This window comes from Penicillium waksmanii, assembly GCF_028829765.1.
Source record: "Penicillium waksmanii strain IBT 27052 chromosome Unknown utg000005l:1.0-5232799.0:1.0-5237142.0, whole genome shotgun sequence".
Classification (NCBI taxonomy): domain Eukaryota; kingdom Fungi; phylum Ascomycota; class Eurotiomycetes; order Eurotiales; family Aspergillaceae; genus Penicillium; species Penicillium waksmanii.
The window spans coordinates 175,753-198,287 of NW_026643252.1; the positions used below are offsets into that span (position 1 = coordinate 175,753).

At 45.9% G+C, this 22,535-nt stretch overlaps 7 protein-coding genes across 7 annotated transcripts; 4 read left to right on the forward strand and 3 right to left on the reverse strand.

Moving 5' to 3' along the window:
* Positions 1–290: 290 nt before the first annotated feature.
* On the forward strand, positions 291–2,142 carry N7481_004983 (putative nonsense-mediated mRNA decay protein Upf3; the record flags this gene model as incomplete). Its single annotated transcript, XM_057264202.1, has 3 exons — positions 291–529; positions 602–1,891; positions 1,983–2,142. The coding sequence occupies 3 exons, from the start codon at positions 291–293 to the stop codon at positions 2,140–2,142; spliced, it is 1,689 nt and encodes a 562-aa protein (XP_057121922.1).
* Positions 2,143–3,531: 1,389 nt separating this feature from the next.
* On the reverse strand, positions 3,532–4,332 carry N7481_004984 (uncharacterized protein; the record flags this gene model as incomplete). The annotated part of the gene is made up of 1 exon (XM_057264203.1): positions 3,532–4,332. The coding sequence occupies one exon, from the start codon at positions 4,330–4,332 to the stop codon at positions 3,532–3,534; it is 801 nt and encodes a 266-aa protein (XP_057121923.1).
* Positions 4,333–11,362: 7,030 nt separating this feature from the next.
* On the reverse strand, positions 11,363–13,177 carry N7481_004985 (GMC family oxidoreductase; the record flags this gene model as incomplete). The annotated part of the gene is made up of 2 exons (XM_057264204.1): positions 11,363–12,276; positions 12,349–13,177. 2 exons carry the CDS (start codon positions 13,175–13,177, stop codon positions 11,363–11,365), a joined length of 1,743 nt encoding a protein of 580 aa, XP_057121924.1.
* Positions 13,178–14,174: 997 nt separating this feature from the next.
* Positions 14,175–14,621, forward strand: N7481_004986 (uncharacterized protein; the record flags this gene model as incomplete). Its single annotated transcript, XM_057264205.1, has 1 exon — positions 14,175–14,621. The coding sequence occupies one exon, from the start codon at positions 14,175–14,177 to the stop codon at positions 14,619–14,621; it is 447 nt and encodes a 148-aa protein (XP_057121925.1).
* An 11-nt stretch (positions 14,622–14,632) lies between these two features.
* N7481_004987 (dihydroflavonal-4-reductase) lies at positions 14,633–15,262 on the forward strand (the record flags this gene model as incomplete). The annotated part of the gene is made up of 3 exons (XM_057264206.1): positions 14,633–14,660; positions 14,707–14,939; positions 14,975–15,262. 3 exons carry the CDS (start codon positions 14,633–14,635, stop codon positions 15,260–15,262), a joined length of 549 nt encoding a protein of 182 aa, XP_057121926.1.
* Positions 15,263–16,584: 1,322 nt separating this feature from the next.
* N7481_004988 (chaperonin 10-like protein) lies at positions 16,585–17,584 on the forward strand (the record flags this gene model as incomplete). The annotated part of the gene is made up of 3 exons (XM_057264207.1): positions 16,585–17,002; positions 17,078–17,298; positions 17,333–17,584. 3 exons carry the CDS (start codon positions 16,585–16,587, stop codon positions 17,582–17,584), a joined length of 891 nt encoding a protein of 296 aa, XP_057121927.1.
* A 2,144-nt stretch (positions 17,585–19,728) lies between these two features.
* N7481_004989 (uncharacterized protein) lies at positions 19,729–21,661 on the reverse strand (the record flags this gene model as incomplete). The annotated part of the gene is given in 7 exon segments (XM_057264208.1): positions 19,729–19,938; positions 19,958–20,044; positions 20,120–20,413; positions 20,460–20,934; positions 20,986–21,139; positions 21,191–21,353; positions 21,425–21,661. 7 exon segments carry the CDS (start codon positions 21,659–21,661, stop codon positions 19,729–19,731), a joined length of 1,620 nt encoding a protein of 539 aa, XP_057121928.1.
* Between the last annotated feature and the right edge of the window lie 874 nt (positions 21,662–22,535).

Genomic DNA, 22,535 nt, shown 5'->3' on the forward strand with positions numbered 1-22,535 from the left:
TGTCCTCTAGGAATTGGTCTTGCAGTAAATGCTTCAAACAAGATGTCATTATTCTCGCTCATCAGTTGATCATTAGCAATATATCTATTTCATACTATTTTATACAATTTTTATCATTACAGGACTACCCTAGGACTGCCAGTGCTGTGCTGTGATACTTCGCTGTAACTCACCGCCTCGGGACAAGCAGAAAGCACCGCAAGTCACGGCGATGCACAACCATCAGACCACTCTTTCTGATCTTACACCAACACTTGTATCTTTCAACTGCTACTATTCCCAACATAACCATGACGCAGTCCGGCAAGGCCACAGCCGGCGTGCTGCAGATCCCAGCAACAGCCACACAGAAATCCGGAGCCACGAAGAAGACTCCCAAACCACCTGCCCCGCGGCTCAAGCTACTCATTCGTCGCCTGCCGCCAGGACTGACCCAGGTTGAGCTTGAAACCGCTCTAGGCGACGAATGGAAGACAGGTGCGGGCAAGGTCGACTGGCTTCAATATAAGCCCGGCAAGGTTTCGAAGGAGTAAGTCACCATGACCATGACTATCACGATGGATATACAACAAGAACTAACCAAAGCACCTCTTTCCTACAGCCCTGCCAAACCATCCCGTCCCTCCAGAGCATACATCCATCTCACCTCTAACGAACATGTCACCCCACTCTCGGATCGGGTGCGACAGACCTCATTCCAGGATGCCCGCCACACATCCAACGATCCGGTACTCCTGGGCCCGCCATCCCTCGAGTTTGCGCCGTACGCAAAAACCCCCAGCCACAGAATCCGCAAGGACGCCCGCCAGGGCACGATCGATCAAGATCCAGATTTCATCGCCTTCCTCGAAAGCCTCACCCAACCGATCGCCAAACCCGCCCCCGTGGACTCGAATGAGAACGAGGAGAAGAAAGCAGCAATCCTGACAACCCCTCTGGTTCAATATATCAAGGACAAAAAGGCCAGCAAGGCCAAGGAAAGCGCAAGCTCGAAGTCCAAGCACGGTCGCGGAGAGAAAGAGACCAAGCAAGAAAAGGTTCAAGCAAAGAAGCTCCTCCAACGACCCGACAAGGAAGCCGCCGCAACTACAACATCCGAGAAGAAGGGCAAGGGCGACAAGGCGGGCAAGGAATCCATCAAAGCGGCGAAGCAGGCTACAACTACGACGAAATCAGGAAAAGCAAGTGCTGCAAGCACACCCAAGGAATCTACAAATGCCACAGGACCCGAACGAAAGCGAGAACGAGGCAATGTCGCCGCAGCAGCTAAGATCTTGCAGCGGGATCTTGGACTCTCGTCTGCTCCTGGAACTGGGGGCCGACGGCGCGGAAAGGGTGGATCGACCGAGGCTGGCACGCCGAAGAATGAGAGCTCGCGCGATTCGTCCGTGCCTGGACCTGGACCTGCTGCAGAGGGAAGCAAGAAGGAAACGAATAAGTCAGGCAAAAACGCAGCCAAGGCCAAGGATGCCGCAAAGGACGCCGCAAAGGACGCCGAAGCTTCGTCCCGAGCATCGGAAGCCCAATCCCCTCCCTCCACCGCGAATGCCAATACCAGTACCAACAATGCGCCCGCGAAACAAGCCAAGGGCACCAAAGGAAAACCCGCCACCAACCCTACACCGAACGCAACACAGGCCTTCCTCAAACACGCCAATCCGTCGCAGGGTGTGACGGAGCCGCTGTTGGAAGAGGCATTCGGGGTCTTTGGATCGGTGACGAGGGTGGAGATTGATAAGAAGAAGGGATTCGGGTATGTGGATTTTGCGGAGCCGGAGGGACTACAGAAGGCGATGGCTGCTAGTCCGGTGACGGTGGGACAGAGCCAGGTGGTCGTGCTCGAGCGCAAGGCGAACCCCGGGGGGAGAGAAGTCACGAAAGGGGCGAGAGGGTGCGAATAAGAAGGATGCCAGTGGTGGAAAGGACGGAGGTGGAAAGGATGTCCCTGTAAAGGACGGTGCTGGTGCTGGTGTTGGTGCTAGTGCTGCTGCTAGTGGAGGAGGAGGGAATACAGGCTCGTCGCGCGGATCGCGCGGTGGACGAGGCAATCGCAACAAAGCAAAGGGCGATGGCAAAGGGGAGGGCAAGCGAGACGCGAAAGGAGAGAAAGGAGCAGAGAAGAGCGTGAAGCCAAGCGAGTAAGAGTAGAGGTAGATGAATCATGACATGAAATGAAATGATACCCGCATGCTAGTACCCGATATCAAAATGTCAAAATGCTGTACCTGAAGGAGTCACGTGCCGTGGGCGGAGCGGCAACCGCAAATTTTCATGGTTCCTGACAGGCTTCATCCAACTACAATGGACACACGACTACAATTGGGAATAAAGTCCCCGAAGGAAAAGGTTCTTGATAAGAAATTGATTCATTCTATGGACTAGGTATTGTTGTCGTAATTGCTGTTGGAAGAAGCATCTCTCACAGCTCCGAAGGAAATCTCCCACATCAAAGAGAAATCGATCAAAACCTTTCAGACCTCCTCGACACCCACCAGGACCAGCCGACCGAAGTCAGACACCGAGACCAGGTCAAGATCATCACCACTCCCTGGACATTAACACAGAACCGTGAGGAACGCGTAGCAGTCGAGGCGGAAGTAAAAAGGTTTCACTTTAGGGCATCGAGGACATGCAGTCATCAGCAAGGGTGGAGATTCTGTGGCTCTTATAAAGAGCTTAGAAGAGGACGTCTACTCTAAAGTGATTCTTTGAACTGTTGAGGTTGTTAGTAAATGGGATCCAGGAGAAGAGTATTCACATTGTGAACACTATGGGGGGGGGGTCACTAACGTAGAGTCGCTTAAAAAAAAGAAGAAGGTCCGGAGGGCAGCGGCCTCTTATACTCAGGTAGTCCTGGGCGGTGAGTCTGTCCTGTGTAAGCGAGATCGGCAATTGTTTGTTACTTTTGCACTTGTCAGCCATCTTCCACCAATCACAGAGCTTTCTTAGTCCACTGGCGAGCCCACCGCAGAAATTTTCTATCAGTCGCTCTCTGCTGATTGGTTAAAACATAGTCCTGACCATTTTCCTCCACTGCCTTTATTTACATTACTCACACCAATTCACTTTTGGCTACGAGTAAGCTAAGACTCGAGGGCACTCGGACATCGCCCGGCTTGCCGATATTCTCATATTCTGCCGGGTCGGGCTGCCTCGGCCAATGTGCGGGAGTCAGTAGACCTGGTTCAGTTAATATTCCAAGGTTGCAAATCGCACTTAAATACAAAATGTAGGATTTGGAGAAGGCAAAGCAGATTATATTTACTCAGAAAAAACATACAAGTAAAAAATATGTAAATTATAAAGCCGTGGAGTCAGACTCGGTGACTTCAAGTTCAAGTTGGACTCTTTGTGATGTCCACTCCCACTTTCACTCGCACTCGACAGAGCCCAGGGGAATATGTAAATATCAGCCCCAGGGCGCACATCCAGTCTATTATCCTTTTTTATTCCCCCATCTCGCAGCCATTCCAAAGAAGTCACTCCCAGAGGAAATCCAAAGGAAGCTTGAAAAGAGCGTCCAATCTTTAGTTACCCCTGCCAGCGCCTCAAAATAAAATTTTCAGTGATTTTGACGAGGCTTTCTTCAATCAACTCAACTTCATCTGGGGTGCCTGGAGGACCCTTTCCGATAGGAATGGTCATTGGCCCTGTGGTGGTAATATTGGCGGGTAGACCGTGCTGCCCACTGTGATCATCTTTATCGAACGTGATTAAACCACGACCCCAAATCACTGACTCAAAAGCCTGGTCTTGATTAGGTCGTCTGAACGCCTTGTACACTACCCAGCTGATGTGACTTTGGTTTTGTGGCGCATGTAAACAAATTACTGCGTTGATCTTCCCTTTAGAATACCGGATATAATCGTCTCCACGGCGTCTTAAATCTTCGACTGATTGCGAAATTCCAATCTCAAAGACGATATGTGGAAACAATGGCGTCCTTTTTTCACCTGCCATTGAATACAGGGCCAGGTCTGGCTCGACAGTGCACCCGTTTTCAAGTTTAAAATCGCCTCCGTTAAGAAGCATCCAGTCGTCATCTTTCATTCCGACCTTTGTCATTTGCTGTGTCAAATATTTGAAGATTAATCCTTGGGCAACAAAGAGAGCACGGATTGGCATCTTGAGGATGAGTTGTTGTTTATCTGGCGCATACTCAAATATTCGAATCTTTTCTCGCTCTATCATAACTTCGTGGCGACGTAGGAAGTCATGCTCGACTTTTGAAAATACCAATAAATCGAATCCGGCCTGCTCGGCGCAAAGCTTTTGGTCCCTTAAGACATTTAAAAAGTTTTCTAGTCCATTGTAGACAAAATGGATCGCCATGATATAGAACTTTAATTTCTTCACAAGTTGTTGGTAAAACATGCAAAGGAAAATCGCGAATTCCAATCTTGTTGGATTTGTGTACCCTTTACTCCACGATGATGTAAACTTGCGCTCATTACTAGGTGGTTTACATGACGGTGTAAGGGCGGTGACTTAGGCGGTTACAATCTATGCAGGAATCAGGTCAGAAAGCCGCCGACTAGATTTCCAAGGGATTTGGCGACTATTATGGACCAGGGCCAGAATCGTAACCCGGTCGTATTCGCGTGATACAAAAGCGCCACTCTTATTACCGAGGCCTATATACCGCTAAGACTCAGGGGCCATCTTGACCTACGGTTCGAAAAGGGAGTGGTATTAGAAACAGACTTAGAAACAAAGGAGATAATGAAGCATTATTTTTTAGACTATTAATCACGTCCTAGATTCTCTCATATTCGCAAGTGCAAATTATAAGATGTTGTAACTTTATTGTTGCTACGATTCCCACATGGCTACAAGCCCCGCCTGTACCCTTTCGGATCCCCGACTTTCCTCTATTATTGTCGCTCAACCAAGGACATATATAGGTCACAAGTCAAAAGACGAAATCCAATCAAGGGCTACGTGTAACTAAGGCCTGCTAATAAATTTAAACATTTACGGAAACTTGCAGTAATTTGGACCTGGCACATATGATCAAAATCCAGCCGCACTAGTCACTTTGAGAATCTACTATCTAGAAACCCAGGTCTCTATGGCGAAGATATTTCCATTCCCATCTGAGATAAAATCCCCTAGCTCTTCACAACCTCCGCCATGGGACGACAAGATAATCCATTAAGGATCCTGTTGCTCCCAACCACCACATCTTTGGCTATTGGACCGTGACGAGTAACGACGTTCCGTGGTATCATAGCAAAGACGGTCCAGGGGCTTCAATCCTTAATTCTTGCGCTCTGATGAGAACTCTTATCTGTCAGCGCCTGGATGAAGTTAATCTTCGCATTCGGGGCTTGGGAATTTATTTTATTATCGATACAGGCGTTACGGCTTTCAGCCGAAAGATGAGGTAAGGAGGGGCACTATAGCAGGCCCAGGCCTGAGGAGATATTACGTAGTATCACGTGACCTTTTCCTGCAGGAAAACAAGGTAGAAGCTTATAGATGACTCTTCTTCAAGATTATTGTAAACAGCATACAGGCCTAGCCCCAATTGAACAGTTGTCGCTACAGCCCTTCATATTAACTAGATTATAGATATACTGACAGTCTTCTCAGAAGATATTTAATAAGCTAAGGATATAGCTAATAAGATAAAAATTTATAGGATGCAGTCTGTAAAGCTATAGGAGTTATATAAGTAAATCAGAAACGGTATACTGATATAAGACACTAAGAGGATAAATTTACTATTAGTTAGTTAGTCTTTATTACTGTACGTATATAGAAGATAGGAAGACAAAGTTATAAACTCTCTAATCAGTAATATAGCCTATTTAAAATAATCAAAAAGGAAGATAATCCCTAGTGTCTATAATTATCAGATTTAATAAAGGTCTACCCTATCTTCTCTTCCGATAAACTATATACAGTAGCTCAGACTGAGATATTAAGGGGCTAAATCCCTAGTACAACACTGCTGATTATTATAAATAAAGAGGAAGCCTATAAGGTAGATAAGCTTAAGGACTCCTATCTTCATTATTAATACCTATAATATTAAGCATTATAGATTAGAAATAAGGATACTAATTAGTACCATGTAGATAACTTCAAGAATACACCGGAGAAGCTTAAGGTATTCTATAAGTAATATCTAGACAAACCAGGGCTATTATTATACTTGCTACTGTAGTTAAAAGCAACAGAGGATAATAAATTTGTCAAAGATAACGATATTAATAATAAGCCTGCCTACCCACCTATATACAATAATCGTCGTGGTATAAAGCATAGGGACACTTCTTCGGAAGGGGGGTAGTATAACGAACCGATGTTGTCAGAGTTATGTGCCTAATTATATAACCCATAACCGTCTGTTCCATCTGTACCATAACAATTACGAGGGCTTGCCTCTCCTTCCTTTCTTCAGCTTTATTACTCTTTACAATACTACATGAAATTTATTTCATCTCGAGTCCTTACACGTGCCATCTGTCTGATTTCTCAATTTTCAAAGTTCAAATACATATAATATTGAACAGAGAGCAAGTTACGGGTTTTAAAAGTACCCTAGGGATCAGCAAGCTTTACACCCCAGTACCTATTAAATGTATCGAGTTTCGCACGAAAACGTCTCTCAACTGCTTGATATGAGATATGCTGCCGTAGATCAGGTCGCCTTTCCAAATATTCAAGTGCTGCTCGCAGGCGATATAGACGGCTTGGAGGACAAGTCTCAGGTGACCTGTCCTGGGATTCAGCATCGATGATGTCAATCATCATATTTGTGGCCGTTTCTAGTGCGTCGTTGGATTTTTTGATTTGTGCTAACCACCAAGCATCGCCACTTTCTATTATGCGAGGCCTTTTCGCCAAAATATAGTCATGCAAAAGAAATAGACTCCTAGGTAGCTCTGATTAACACCAAACTTTCAATATTGGCCATTTATGGTATGAGCGTTAGAAGCACTTACCTGATCACGATTGCCACAGACCCGCAGAATATATTGTGGCTTGTGTGAAGTTGGCTCATAATACTCATGGCAAAGGATTGGAGTTTCTCATCAATTTCCACCAATCTAGTGAGCTGGGATTTTCTGTCTTCCACCCGCGTGATCTGATGAATTTGGTCCAGAATCCAAACTCCCTGTGCAGACCAAGCCTGCGGTCCAATATCCCCCCCGTGCCGGCGAGTCAATGGAAGCAGGTTTGAAATGAGAAGAATCTGGGAGATCCAGTTTATCTGGCTCCACTGGAAGGATAGAACTAGCGCATGGCATGGTGGCGGAGAATGGCAAAGTTTTGTTTGGTGGGGTCATGTCACAATAGCTCAATCTACAAGCAACCACCAAAGTTCAGTATCACTAGGCTGCATAAGAAAAGTGTTTTGGGGATTCGATGAAACTAACCGTTCATATATAATTATTGCCCACCATGTGTTGACTTCTTCTTTCCATACACGCCCCTTCCCAGGAGTCTTGATCCACCGAGGAAGATTTGCAGCATATCCCATATCCGCACAGCCAGAAAGTGATTGAAACGCTTTATCTGGCATTCCACGAGCATACTCATAAACCGCAATCACAGTTCCCGCCTGAATGAGCGTTATGGTTGAGGGATTTTGAGTAGTGACTTTATTGACTCGACTGAAAAGTAATTTTGTGGTGATGTAGAGAGATTCTTGATCGAGTCGTGCGGGCAAGCAACATGGTGTTCTCCTGTGGAATGTAATCAAACAAATAGCCAATAGCAGCATAGAAAACCCCATTGGAGGGATCGCGATTGGAAGGCTAGAAATTCCATCTTGAACTCGAGCGCAACTAATACCGGGAATAAATTGCGAGATTCCGCGGAAGAACTGCTCAACCATCTCTTCAAGGGGCCGGCCAGTGGCATGGATAATATGCCGTACCGATGTGTACATCAATTGATTCCCATACTCGGTCTCCCCTAATTGATACCGTGAGAGATAAATGGAGAGATCTCTGGGTACTAGTGCGTCCGTTGAGAGGGTAGAAGAAAGTAGTATATTCTGAGGGGTGAAAGCGACGTTATATTTCACGGTATCAGGATGATAATTTGGGTAATTCAAGTAAGATTTAAATTTGGCACTAGGTATGGCGCATCCGGGCTGATCAGCAGAAAGTGTAGGGCCGATTAGAAAGAGTCGGTTAGCCGTGGGTGCGGGCGCTAGTGCTCGAGGGATTTCAGCAACAGGATCACGCGTCCTATATCCACAGCAAATTCGGTCGGATTGGATGCAGCTGTTAATAAAGTGGTTTAGTCAGAGAACAAAATCTTTATGAATACCAATCACGCAGCATAGGGGGAAGAAAATATACCGCTGGCATGATGGCTTGCCTTCGTCACACTTCACTCGCCGTAATCTATAACTTTTTTAGATATAAGAAGCCCAGGGGCCATGAGCAGCAACTTACTTGCAAGTAATGCAGCCAGTTCGCACCTTGGGCTTAGAAGTGCGTCGGTTTTTATGAGTCGAAGGGGGTAATTCTTGGTCCTTTGGAGCCATGTTAAATTACACGCATGGGCGGAATTCGCCCACAGAAATTAGATGACAAAATGAGAATTCAAACAGACCATATTCTTGGGAAATAAAGTTAATAACCGACAGGTGAGGTTACAGATGGGTTGAAGTGCCGAGAGCGAGGTCATGCGTCGCCTTGTTTGTGGCGGGGGAGGGTTCCAACAGATTCTTACTAAGCAAATATCGATTCATCATCATCATTCCAAGGGAGTAGTTTAATTGGGGTTGCCTCACGTGATATCTACACCAACATTACTGAGGGCTTCTTCCCCTCCTACAACTCCCCTGCGAGGTGGTTGCTTGTCTCTATAGTTATCTCGTCATCTCTCACCCAGTCAAGTCTCGATTTGCTTCCCATTCGTTCTCTACGTCAACAGTACTAATGGGCCTTGACTACATCGCTCTTTACTATAACGTTCAGCCAGTCCAGCAGCGCTACGCCTGCCCTACTCGACCAAGCTTGGCCCCCGTCCTATATTTGGGAAACTATAGGTGCAACAAACCGTGCTAGTTGGCTAGGATAGATACAGAGAGATAGTGCTAGGCACCTTGAAATTAGATTTAGCGGAAACCGACTTTTACTGCAGAAGGCCTTGTATAGACCTGCAAGGTGACGATAACCTTAAGGATAACTGTAAGCCACCTCTTAAAGTCAAACTACTGATCGACATATTTCTGGGTGTCTCCGCCGCCCTTCTCATTTGTGTTTTTGAGAGGAAGTTGAAGACGACTGAACTTATACGCTTTGAGGAGAAGTCAGTCACCGAGCTAGATCAGGAGAATAGGGTCTTTAAGATAACCGAGTCAGGAGGTACAGTTGGCTTCAAGAAGACAGCAACATTGCTTAAAGACTAGGGCCCTAAACCTAAAATATAGATGAGCTGCTTCTTTATATATACAGCTGTTATAGGATATCTCTTCAGCGTAAAATATCTAAAGGTAGTTCCTAACCTTCTTATGTTTATGAGGCAGATCCTAAACTTTGCTTAAACTTATTAGTGGTCAGAAGCTGTACTGCCGCTTGCCCTTAACTTATATTAATATATCCTAGATAAGGGAGAGCTATTAACCGAGAATAACCCTGTTACAGCCCTATTTTATGAGAAATATATCTGTTGTAATCTTGCCATATCTGCGAGGACCCCTGTAAACCCTTCAGCCCGACCTCGCCAAATAAGATCTACTAAGTCTTCAAGTAATAAAACGAAGGTGAACGATAAGTTTAATATTACAAGATGTCTCTGGGAAGGACGTAGGAGACGCTATGAGTGTACAACATATGGTTTGAGCGAGTATGACGCCTCCTCTTGCTGCAAGAAGATATAGTAAGTAGACCTTACTGTTAGGAAACACATTACAGAAGCTAATATGAGCTGCAACACTGCACCACTCAGTCTGATATCCCAAGGCCAATCGCCTAGGCCAAATACCGCTACCCAATATCCCGTTTTTAACCCAGAGCTTCTAAAACTACAGCTCTCTCCGTCACCACTGTATACAAAAGGCTGGGGCAGCCTCCTGCGCCACTACCCAGGCGATCTCGGATATACCATCACGGGCTTCATATCGCTCGTACGATTTATGGTCTTGCGAAACACAAGGCCCATTCGGATCCCTCGGCGACTACGAGACTGTTGTAGTTCAGAGGTATGAAATGTGTGGTTATTCGGAGGGAAACACTAGTCTATATATATACAACGAGAAGAATAAGTTGATTGGAAATCAACTTGGTTCTTCGCATAGATATCTCGGGATTAATTCCGATGGTTCGGCTTGGCTCCTGATTTGCACCAGCCTCATATCACAACAGTATTTATTGTAGATGTGCGCGCGCAAACAGGCTTCTGCTCTTTGGTTTATGTCCATTAGTCTATTCTATCGTGTGAAGACTTGCGATGTCACGCTGCGCTCGGTGGCGGACACGAAGTGCGTGGGATGTACATTGGCTTAGACCTCCGCCATGAACCGCACCACGAGTGAGTACATGCGAACCGCGAACTGCACCGCGGTGCGGTTCTGTAGAGATTGAGGAGGTCCAACCGCCAAGGTGCAAAGAAATGCCGCCTCTCCTATTTAGATGGGTATCCAGTATTGGAGACCCAATGATGAGGCATGGTACGAGGCCAGTGAGTCCAATCGCTATCAACAAACCGAGCGTCAGGAAGGAGATGAGAAGGTCACATAAAGATTTACAGTACGTCATACCCTCATCGTAAACATACGCACTAATAGGGATTACATGATAATTTATGGCCCCGGATAACGTCATCATTCTTCATGATAGTTGAGCCAATGTAAAGATAATCACGTAGCATCACACAACACGAGTACTCACTCCAAGCGGCCTCTAGTAAAACGTTTGATAAGATTAGCATCACTGAAGAGACTTCTTCGTAAATTAAACCAATCACGGCTATGTGGGAAGGCCATCCCAGCCAAGTTTCCAAGCGGGGTCATCATGGGCACACCCTGACTGTGGAGCACGTTAGGCCTCCAAGTTTCTCCACAACTCGCTCTTCAGCGTTTCGCCGGTGCCGCGAGATTATGAATTCTGCGCATTCTACAATTTTCTACCATGACAAGGTGTAAATCGAAAAACGAATTGCTGGACCCTTCAAGAAACATGTGCCTATATGGAACAAATTGTTGCGACCTTTCCAACCCAACTGTTTATTTTTAGCAGATAGTTACAGCCACTCATATACGGGACCAGTCCCTCATACCAGTCATCGTCGAAGTCAAACTAGCACGAGCCTTTCGCCTCCTAGCTACATAGATAATCCATGGGAAGGGATTAAAGGGTGGATTGACAAATAGCGGTCCAAATTAGGAATATGGCTATTTATTCAAGCTATATTCGCCAATCAAAACATCAGCACATGTTGCTCCAGTCATATAAGCAGTGGCCTGGGTGTGATTGTTGGTTAAAACTGGTACCACACTCATATCAGCCACACGTAGGTTTTCCACCCCAAAAACGCAGAAGCGACTGTCGACAGCAGCATCACTGTCACCGTCTTTACCCATCTTCACGGTCCCCGTCATGTGCCAACTGGATGAGAGGTTGTCTTTCCAGAATTGAAGAATGTCCTCATCGGACTCGGATGCTGGTGCCATGATTGTGGAGACTGTATCCTTAGCGAAAGAATGGTACTTGGCAAGGTCCCACAAATGACGATAGACCTCAATACATGCTCGACGGTCGAATGGATGTTCGAGGAATTTGGGATTGAATGAAAGCGGCTCATCCGGGTCGGGCGACTGCAATCGCACCTCCCCAACAGATTGCTCGTTCATCAAAAAGACAGGCAAACAGATGTAACTGTAATCTTGGAAGAGCTGCGGAAAGGTGAAATGCACCGGGAAATGGCTAATAATCTCGTAATGAGGGATCGTCTCGCGATTCATAAAATCTTGGACAGGTTGAGGTAAATCCTTAAACTCCTCAGAGGATGTTATTCGGTCGGATTTGAGCCAGCCAATACCTAGTTGACAGCCATAACGTGTCCAAGGACCGGTACCGTCTATTTCCCACTGATTCATTGCAGCCTCCATGGCTACTTGGTCTTGGTAGAAATCATTGCGATCGTTGGTTTGGGGGTTGCGTACCACGACAAGGGGGGCAAAGAAGTGGTCGCGGAGTCCTTTGCCTACGGCTGGCAGATCATGATTAATTGCAATGTTGAACTTGCTTAGTTCTTCGGCTGGACCGATCCCAGAATGCATCAAGATCTTGGGGGTTTCAAGAGATCCTGCGGAGAGGATGACCTCTTTTTAGGCAAAATCTGCAAAGACTCATGAGTTCCTCTGGAAACTAGAATCACCAAAGCTTCGATACAACCCACATTTTTTGCCATTAGCTTCGGCTGCCACAACCCTATTTCTTTCCAATATAATGCGTTGAACTGGACTATCGGAGACGATTCTCAAATTATCCAACTCCTCAGATAACAAATCCGCAGCGGTTGATCGTATGCCCTCGGAAGCGGAATTGATACAAAGTCCGAATCCTAGCGGATTACCAGAGTTATGATCAAGATTCCGCTGAATTCCGGCTTCTTCGAAGGCATCCAGCACCATTGTCAAATCCGAGTCCCATTCTTTGGCATAACCGACGTGCAAGCCACCTTTATTGCCATGGTTTGTAGGTTCAGGCTGCCCATACTTCTGCTTTTCTGGTATATCAATTGTGCCAGCAAAAGTTTCCAATTTTCTGAACCGTGTCTGCATCTTGTCCCAAGAAAAGGTCTCATCGTCGACCTCAGCCGCCCATAGGTCATAGTCGTCTCGTGCCCCGACAGTGTAGACTCCAAAATTGATCGAAGAGCTGCCTCCGAGTCCCTTACCCCGCGAGTAATCGAGTCGACGACCGTTGCAGTGCTCCTGTGGGGTTGTCTGAGACCCCCAATTCATATTCTCCTCCATGTATGTCTTCCAGCGCTTTCCGTCTACCCGCAGAGATTTGTCCTCATTACGCCCGCCAGCTTCTAGGAGCAATACGGTCGGTTTCCTGGCTGAGCTCGCCAAAGACGCAGCCAGTGTACATCCAGCCGGGCCGCCTATGAATTTGGTAAGCGGTTGATAGATAGTGACTATGGGGAGTAAACATATACCACCGATGACTATGAAATCGTATGACCGCTCGTGGGCCATATTGGGCTAGCAATATTTCTGTTGTAGACAGTTGACTTTGAAAGAATGTGCTGATTAGAGTTGAAAGACTTCTCTTGTGCAAGTAGGCACTGGACGGAAGAAATATTAAGAGGCAGTCCAAACTCAGCCTTCCCCCTTCTTATGGCCTAGTCGCTTCAAAGTATGATCCCTTGCGGGAGCTAAAAGTGGCGCGGACGGGATTTGCGTAATGGTGAGTTGAGACTAACAGTCTCAATAATTAAATGACCCCGCGTCATCCCGAAAATGGGTGGCAAAAGCTTGCAAATTCGATGATCAAAAATCGAAAGTAGCAGCGATAACCCATCACATTCGTATGATTTTTTATTTTGTGTTTTTGTTTCCTTAACTGCTGCGCTCTGATGTGCGTTAATTTCATGAAATATCTGCCGCTTAGACGTCACACGGTTCATAGATCGTCCACCCACGTCGACTCGAAATCGGCTTGACTGATACATACATGATTATAGGCCCACTGCCAAGACTCTCGGTACAGAAAAGTAATTGGAGGGAATCATCAGGCTCTTCCCGATATAGCCCAGAGACAGGGCTATCATTCAAGGGAAGCAGCCTAATGAGTACATAAAAGTGTTATTGGTGATAAAATAAGAATTCGGGGTCAAATCGATCAAATTGATATTAAAGTGATGAATCATGATCGGTTCTAGACCTTGTTTGCCGGATGGCTTGCTCAAGCTCTTGAAATGTGGGTATCTACGAATCTGTACCTCCGTAAATGAGCTGTGGTCGATCATGGGAAATAACACGCAGACGAAAGTTACCAAATTGTAACCTCGAACATTCTCTGGTGTCTCAACTACATGCGGCAGCCCGGCCTGGAAAGTTACCGAAGCGACGGCTTTGATTTGAGCAGCAGGTCGGTGGCTGGTGACAGAGCTGATTGGGCGTAATTACGAGGCCTAGGCGACCTGCGGGGCCAACTAGCATTCTTTCGGGCGAAGTGAGCCAGAATTCCCAAATGCCATCTATACCAAATCCTCTCCGCTCAAAACTATGTCTTAATTCAACTCAAATTTCGGGATTCGAAATAAGTAAACACCCTGTTTTTATCACCGGGTCAACCGAATATATCGGATCGCAAGTTGTAGCGGCGACATTGAAAGCGGGCTATCGCGTGCGGCTAAGTATACGCATGATTGAACAGGAGTCTGCTCTCAGAAAGAGATATCCAGGGTTCAACACTGATATCGAAACGGTCGTGATTTCCGACCTAAGTAACGTTGACGATTTCCAGAAACCTCTTCGTGGAGTCGACTACATCTTTCATATTGCCTCACCTATGGCTGGTAAAGGCGTTGGTTTCCGCGACGGCTACGTCAACGCGGCTGTTGAGGGGACTTTGGCCGTTTTAAATGCTGCAATGATATTCAAAGGATCATTATTTCATCAATGCTATCATTGGTAGCTGAAATGACAATGCTTACCCCAGGAGCCGTCATTAAAGGTAAGCCTTCAATATAATCCCTAAACAACGGTGGATATCTAACTAGATGTAGAGAATACTGGCACGAATTTTGCAGTGAACCTCTCGATGACGGTGCCTGAAGGTTTTCCGGGCCATGCGGTAATGTACTCCGTTTCAAAGATTCTAGCCCACCAAGCTACCCGTGGCTTCGTCAAGAACCAAGCCCCTCACTTCAAGGTTATCACTTTCCACCCAACGTTCGTTAAGGGAAAGAGTATCATTTGGGAGACTGCCGAGGATAAAGCAGTGCTGAATGCGGTTTTTTAGGATCACTTAAGAGCGATAAACCCCAGTTCGGCAATGTCTGGGTGCATGTTCTCAATGTTGCTGCCGCTCACGTCAGAATATTGGAGAAAGATATCGAGAGTGGGACTGAAATTATTCTCTCGCATCTTGCCGTCTCATGGAAGGAATCGGTCAGTTTTGTGAAGGAAAATTATCCAGGGATTGAATGCAAGTTGCAGCCTCCTTTTGAGGATTATTGGACGGCGGAAACTACTACGGTTGATAAGGGTCTTGGTATCAAGTGGCGCTCACCATACAATAATCAAGGATCTTATCGATCAGCAGATACGTCTTGAAGGTAAGGAGAGTCCCGACAGAAGTATGAAGGCTTCTTGTCTATAACTCTCATTCATTCTCACAGAGCATGTTTCATGGGTACCCTGAGACACGAGAAGCACTCAATTGAAGTCGGCTTGACTGATACTGTAACTCAAAAACTGTAATTAAACCCCTGTGAATTGAGCATTGCGATTTGGGTTGTATGGTTTGAGTAGTATAGTTGGGGTTTTGCGAAACGAGCGGGCCAATTCTGCGAAATTGACGGATTTCGGAAGATAAGACACTGACCGAACCCCTTCACTCCCTTAGCAAGCATCCCTCGGCCTTCGTGGTTTCCAAATCGGATCCCAGCACCGGGAGGGTTCGAGACTACTCGTCAAACTGGCCAACAAGACCGCGTATCACATAATTAGGTTGTTCTCCTGTCGGCTATCATCGAGAGTCGCACAAGTGCAGTCTTCGTGATAAACAAGCTGCTGGGAATCGGGGTGGCGCTCCGGAGCTAACCCTTTAGACTCAGATTGGGATCTGTGGGTGGTATGTGCCGGTATATGGCAGTGGTGGCAGAGCTGCAGTCGACGTGATAAATCGCCTTTACAGAGCAGAAATTGAGTGAGATACATATGTCATCGAGGTATTCGGTCTGTACTGGTACTCAGTGTTTTTGACTACAATTTCTTCCTTATTTTGACAAGTAAATAGAGTCAAGCCCAGCCTGTTTGACATAGATAGAATAGTGCGTCTCGCCATCGTGCACTCCCCTTTACAAGATATGATAGCAAGTCTTGGTGAAAGCTAGTTGCTAATTGAAGCTTTGCTCTTACCATGGCTTTGTTCCGTGAGTTCCGCTTTTTACGGATATGGACGATTAGTCGGGTTGCCTAATCTTAGAGAAAGAATCGGAGAACTATCTCAAAGTTAAAAGATATTTACACTTGTTACCAAAGCTGGTCCGGCTTACATGACGTAAATGGAAGTGAGTGATGTAAATTCTAGATCGAAAAGAAGAAGAAGACAAGTTCATGTCGTACTGTCATCCATTAGGAACAGTTTCCACTATTATTATTAAGTTGGAAACCCGCAACTTAAATCTAGATCTAGTGATTATGGTTGATCCATTTTCAGTACATCACCAGACTATCCCGGGTATGTGTCCAAGAATGGATTTTGCAAGTATGATTAATGCCAACTACCTAGCGAAAACTGGCTGTTTGCGGATAAAGATAACGTTCAAAACTAGCTATAGTCACTTCTGCGAGCATATAAAAGCTCTGCAGGGATCCCTGAACTTATAGGTCTACATCGTTTACATAAAGTTGTAAATCCTTCACTTTGCAAAATGCCACAAGCTCAAGATGAATCAATGAAGGCTATTGTCTGGGAAGGCATGCCCTTCGAGGTGGCCTTGAAGAGCCAGGCAATTCCTCATATCACAAGTCCAAACGATATTGTTATTCGTATCACAACATCGGCAATCTGTGGATCAGATTTACACATGTATCGCGGTGTATTCGGCAGTAAAACGCCCCCTTGGATCTTGGGGCACGAAGGCCTCGGCACCATTGTGGAGGTAGGAGAGGGGGTCAAATCTCTAAAGGTCGGGGACCGGGTGCTGGCTCCCGGTGCGATTTACTGTGGATACTGTGAGAATTGCCATCGCGGCTACCTTACCTATTGCCTCACATTCAATCCGTCTACCATATTTGATTTTCCGGGATTTGGAGAAGATATTGGGCCAAACCTAGGTGGTGCTCAGGGTATGTATCATTATTCGGCGCCGTGTGGGTTAATTTTACCCCAGTAGATGCCCTATGCTTACAAGGTTGCCACAGCGGAGTATATTCGTGTTCCATTAGCGGACTCGTCATGTCTTAAGCTTCCTTCAACAACAGAGCATGACCTCGACTATATTATACTCAGCGACATTTTCCCAACAGCCTGGGACGCAGTTGACAACACAGGGTTCGAGGCGGGAGATACGGTTACAATCTTTGGCGCTGGTCCCGTCGGTTTGTTATCTGCTTACTCGGCTATACTACGTGGAGCATCTAGGGTCTATGCGGTTGACTATGTTCCTTCTCGACTAGAGAAAGCAGCCTCGATATATCGATTTCACCAAAGATGACCCCGTTGAGAAAATTTTAGAACGTGAACCGCAGGGTGTGCGCCGCAGTATTGACTGCGTTGGATTTGAGTGTGTGAACAGCAAGCTCGAGTCGGAAGAGAATCTCGTATTGAATAATTGTATCAAGGTTACGGAGGCAACCGGGGGGGATTGGGCTTTGTGGTGTATACCCTCCATCTCCGCGCCGAACAGCAGGGACACCTTTAGCTACTGATAAGCAAGGAGAGTTTCCCGTGCTTATAGGGCTTTTCTGGTTCAAAGGCCTATCAATTCGAGGTGGCGTGGCTGAGATACAAAGATTACAGCCTATGCTTCAAAGGCTCATCGAGAGTGGTAAAGCAAAGCCAAGTTTTGTTATTGACGAGGTTCTTGATAGTCTCGAGGAGGTACCCCTCGCGTATGAAAGGTTTTCAAGTCACAAGATTGGAAAACCGGTTATACAGTTAAATTCTTGATTTAACGGCATGGCTGTTTGATGGCAACTCAGTCTCTATACTGAGTGGTGTGTGCAAGGGTCAGAGAATTGGCCCCAAGACTTCAAAAAATATGGTTTAGGTGAGAAAAGATTAAAGTTTATTTTGCGCATACTTAATTGCTATAACAAAATTGTCAGAAACAGCAGAATATTTTACTTGGATTTAATGCAGATATTTATTTTATAATAGCAGACTGCGACAAAATATCTCTTTATCGAATGGGCTTTGCTGAAATGAGGCACAGTGCAGGACAGTAATATTTCTTATATGTAGGCTTTGCTTGGATCTACCACCCTGACCGCAAGCGATTTCTGCTGTGCAGCTAAGCCAGATTCTCAGTAAGCTCTAGGAATAATTAGTCGCTAAAATAATTAACTGGCAACTGGCTTTTTTTCAACGGGTTGCTGAAAGAAGTCACTGCAAGGACCTGCTCGAAATAGATAAAGAAAACGATGAGATATGGCAACCATTCATGTTTTTCAAAAATAGAAAAAAATATTTCCATGTTGAGTTTGGTTACTAAATACAGACGTTCCTTCAAATCGGCTCCGGTTTGCATTTTGATTTGAGGTGTCAAGGGTGTCACGGGATTCGAAGTATGCGATACCCCAGACTCTGAAGGCCGATTCATGGACGAATCCCCTTTGAGTCACCTGTATATCGATATCTACCCACCCTAATGTATTTAAGATCCTATAAGTATTCAGGATTCTTAATCTTCTTAAGAATCAGTCTATATACTAACTGTCTAATCCGTTCTCTACTATCCGATATCCTTGCCTAGTCACAGGTCTCTAGCCTGATAACTTAGTAACCATTACATGAAGTGTCTCTAGACCCCAGAGTCTAAGGTTTTTCTGAAACGTGAGTATTCCCGAGTTGATCCGGTATACCACAAAACATGCGGGGAATTGGGCGGCCGCTGAATCATCCAATCTCTAGTGGTAAAATACCGCCTCTCAGATAATATTTTTTCTTGAGACCACACAAGTCGCCACGGTCAGAATACCCCTGATGATCAAATACTTTTCAATTTTGACACAGCAAACTCGATCATATATAAATGAAAGCAAAGAATAAAGCTGAGGCACCAGCCAGAAGTGACAGCACTCTAGGGGATTCCCTGTTGCTCGATCTATTGCTCTTGCCAGTACCAAACCCAGCGGTCCTTACCCAAGTCGGGGTTGAGCTATCATTCTTAAGAAGATCTGAACGATAAGCGTCGTTCACCCCCAAAAGGTTACCTTGATCTTTGCTTCAATTTTTGTGTCGGCTCCATACAAGTTAGGAGAGCGAGCTGAAATGTATCCATCCAAAGTAAGGTTTGCGTTCCTGCTCCCAAACTGGATACTAAGACTAGGATCTGGGTAGGAAATGTTAGAGCCCATTTTCCTCCACCAGTAGTCAGAAATCAGGCCGCTAAGCCACACAACCTCACTAGAAGAATTGCAGGCGGTCATATTGAAAGCCAAGGATTTGGCTCCATCCAACAGGTCAAGTTTTTCATATTCACTAATTGTTGCCAAGTGATTGTAGGGCGCGCTGTCGGTTTTCTCAAGTGTGAGTTTGAAGTAGGACTTCGTTTCAATTTCCTCTGATGCGTAATATTCGAACACTGAACTGGGAAAGTATCAAGATTAAATGAGCATAGCGAAGAAAGTAAGTATCTCTCGAACTCTTCGCCGAAGTCAGCGCTGCCGAAGCATGAGCGCCTTAGATGTCAAATCAGGAGTACATGTGTATACAGGCCATGCTCTTTATGCACGATTTTCAACATATAAAACTTCGACACAATAAATTTTGCACAACTTAAATTCAACTTGATTTATTGAACTGCTTCCTAGCAATCATATAACTAGTACATGTCTTTGCTCCAAACTCTCTAACCACAATTCTCAATGCGAGACTCTTCGCATGAATGTCGCAAAACTCCCTTCTCTACCTCAAAATTGCCGCTATTTCGCCTCTCTGCCTGCGTAAGTTCCGGATGCTCAGCCTTAAGCTCAGCAAACTTTTTTTTCCGCGTCCCAGTTCCAAATGCTGTCGCTCGCAAAAACGAGATCCATTTCTTCCAATGTCCTCTGGTTTGACTCTGGATAAAGGGCCCATACAATGAGAATGCACAAGAAGTTAACCCCACCAAAGATATATAAGGTCTTTTCATTGAGTTTTTCAAAGATGGTCGGTAGAAGCAGCACCTATGGTCATACATGTCAGAGGGGTTCCATGCGCTCGTAACTAAGAAACTCACTGTCCAGCCATTTCCAATTGACCATCCAACCACCCCCCCATGCGTTACCACGAGCGCGGACTTGAAGGGGGAAAATCTCAGCCGGATATAACCAGGGAACCGTTAACCAGGTGGCACCAAAGATCATAGTGTAAAGGAAAACGAAGACTGTAGCTGCGGCACCGAGCCCTTGGCGAGAGCTGGGACTGGCTTCAATAGTAGCGCGGGCAAGGCCCCCTGCAATGAACATACATATCCCTTGCCCGACTGCACCCCAGTATAATGTCCAGCGTCGACCAATACGGTCCACCGTGAAAACGCATATCAATGTCGCAAACTAATTGGGTCAGCTATTTGTCTCCAGGGTCAGGTCCAGCGCGTACCATATATGTTATGTTGTTCAGACCCGTTACCCACAGACGGTCCTCGAGAGAGATTCCAGCTAGCTGGAAAATAGTAGGACCATATATGGTAATACCGGCAATACCAATCCACTCCTGTAGAATTTGCAGCCAAATGACCAGCTGCACGCGGCGACCTATGTGAAGCTTCCCCGAACCTATGCCAAAAAGCATGTGAAAATAACTTTGCTCTGTAGATGCGTCTTTTTCCATATTATTGATGTTCACAATGTCGTGGAATTCACATGCTGCCAGCCCACCATCTTCTCCTTCATCGCCACGCAGACGTTCTAGAATGTAACGCGCTTCTTCGTTACGGCCAACTTTAATGAGCCATCGAGGAGACTCGGGCATAAGCCAGATTACCACGGCAAGGACGATAAGGGGAACGATTTGGAAGGCGATAGGAAATCTCCAAATGAATGATGATTCTGGATCATAGTATTTGGAGGTGCCGCTAGGGGGCTTGTTAGACCTGTTAGGAAGAGGGGAAGGCGGTTATATTCACAATTCAAGCCAGTATGCAACGACAACTCCGAAGATGTTGAGGGTAAATTCCATAGCGATGAATTGGCCTCTAGATGTATGGCCCACTGTTTCAGCTACCCACACAGGGGTGATAGCGTTCAGTATACCAGTGCCAATGCCGTTGAAGACACGGGCTGCAACTATGATTAGTTGAAAAACAGAATTTTCGGACGGGATGAACGAACCACAGTACATCCAATTCGCATTTTGAGCAGAACACTGCAAACATGCGCCAACAACAGACCAGATGGTTCCCATTCCAATTGTGCTAATGCGACCATACTGGTCGCCCATCCAGCCACCTAGAAAGCAGCCACATAAAGTACCGGGCAGGTAGTAAACCGCAACCTCGCAATGTGTCAGTTGGAAATGCCCGGTTCATTACTCGGAGAATAATCAAAAGGATACGATGCTCTTACAATGCTCCCTTGAAGCAAAGGCTTCGTAACGATGACATTATTTTGCTGGGCGTCAAAATGCCCGAATCCCATCAACTCAGCGTAGTCGCGGTTAGTGTTTATACCACCCATTAAGCCTTGATCATAACCAAAGAAGAAGATTGATATTCCAGCAATTAGGCAAATTCCATTGATCAAGGACTCTTTGTAGAGCTTGTTGGTGAAGCTATACTTGAATAAGGGGCCGTCTTGAGCCATTGTGAGCATGCAGGCCTTAACAAACCCAGGCATAAAAGATATGGTTACAATGTCCCAAGAGAATAAACCAGGGTATAGGTTATATTTATCCCGAATGAAGTTGACGTTAAAGTTCCTGAAATGAACTTATAGTCACTTAAGTACGGTGGAAGGACCTAGCTCCCAGGCCGATGAAGTAAGACCTCATCTGGATTTTGTGGAGATACCATGCCATTACCCCACAAATCATGACAATAGGGGGAAAATGAAGTTTAATTTGATGTTTCCCCCCACATGACGGGAAACCGGCGGGTTCGGCGGATTCGGCGGATTCGGCGAGTCGCCGAATTCTCCGTGCGCCCAGCCGCTCTTGTGGCGAAAATCTTTCAGACTACTCTTCCCCGGGTTTTGCAACGCGACTCTACTCTTCGGACTGTGTTATTCATTGCAACGCGACTCTACCCTTTGGGCCGTGTTGTTCAACATTAAGCATCATGGCTAGCATGTCGCCTTTTTATTCGGCAAATAATCCAGAAGACCCATCCCCGCGTCCTAGAGGCGATAGTCTCGGAAAACAGCCCGCGAAGAGGCGCAAAGTGGATGGGGAACCCCATCTGTCCAAAGTACGTGCATCCTTTGCAAGCTAGTTCCTGGATGCTGGCAAGGAGTCTAACTATCTTTGGAAAATTAGCATCGCGAGCCAGCTTGTCAACTGTGTCGAACACGCAAAACTAAATGCGATAAAAAACGGCCTAGCTGTTCTCTCTGCGAGTTCAACGGTGCCACATGCGAATATCCAAATAAGATTGCTGATAATTCATCAATGTAAATACCGCCTGGTATTACCTGGCGTTGTGTGAGCTAACAATCAGATTTTAAAGACGAGGGACTGCTA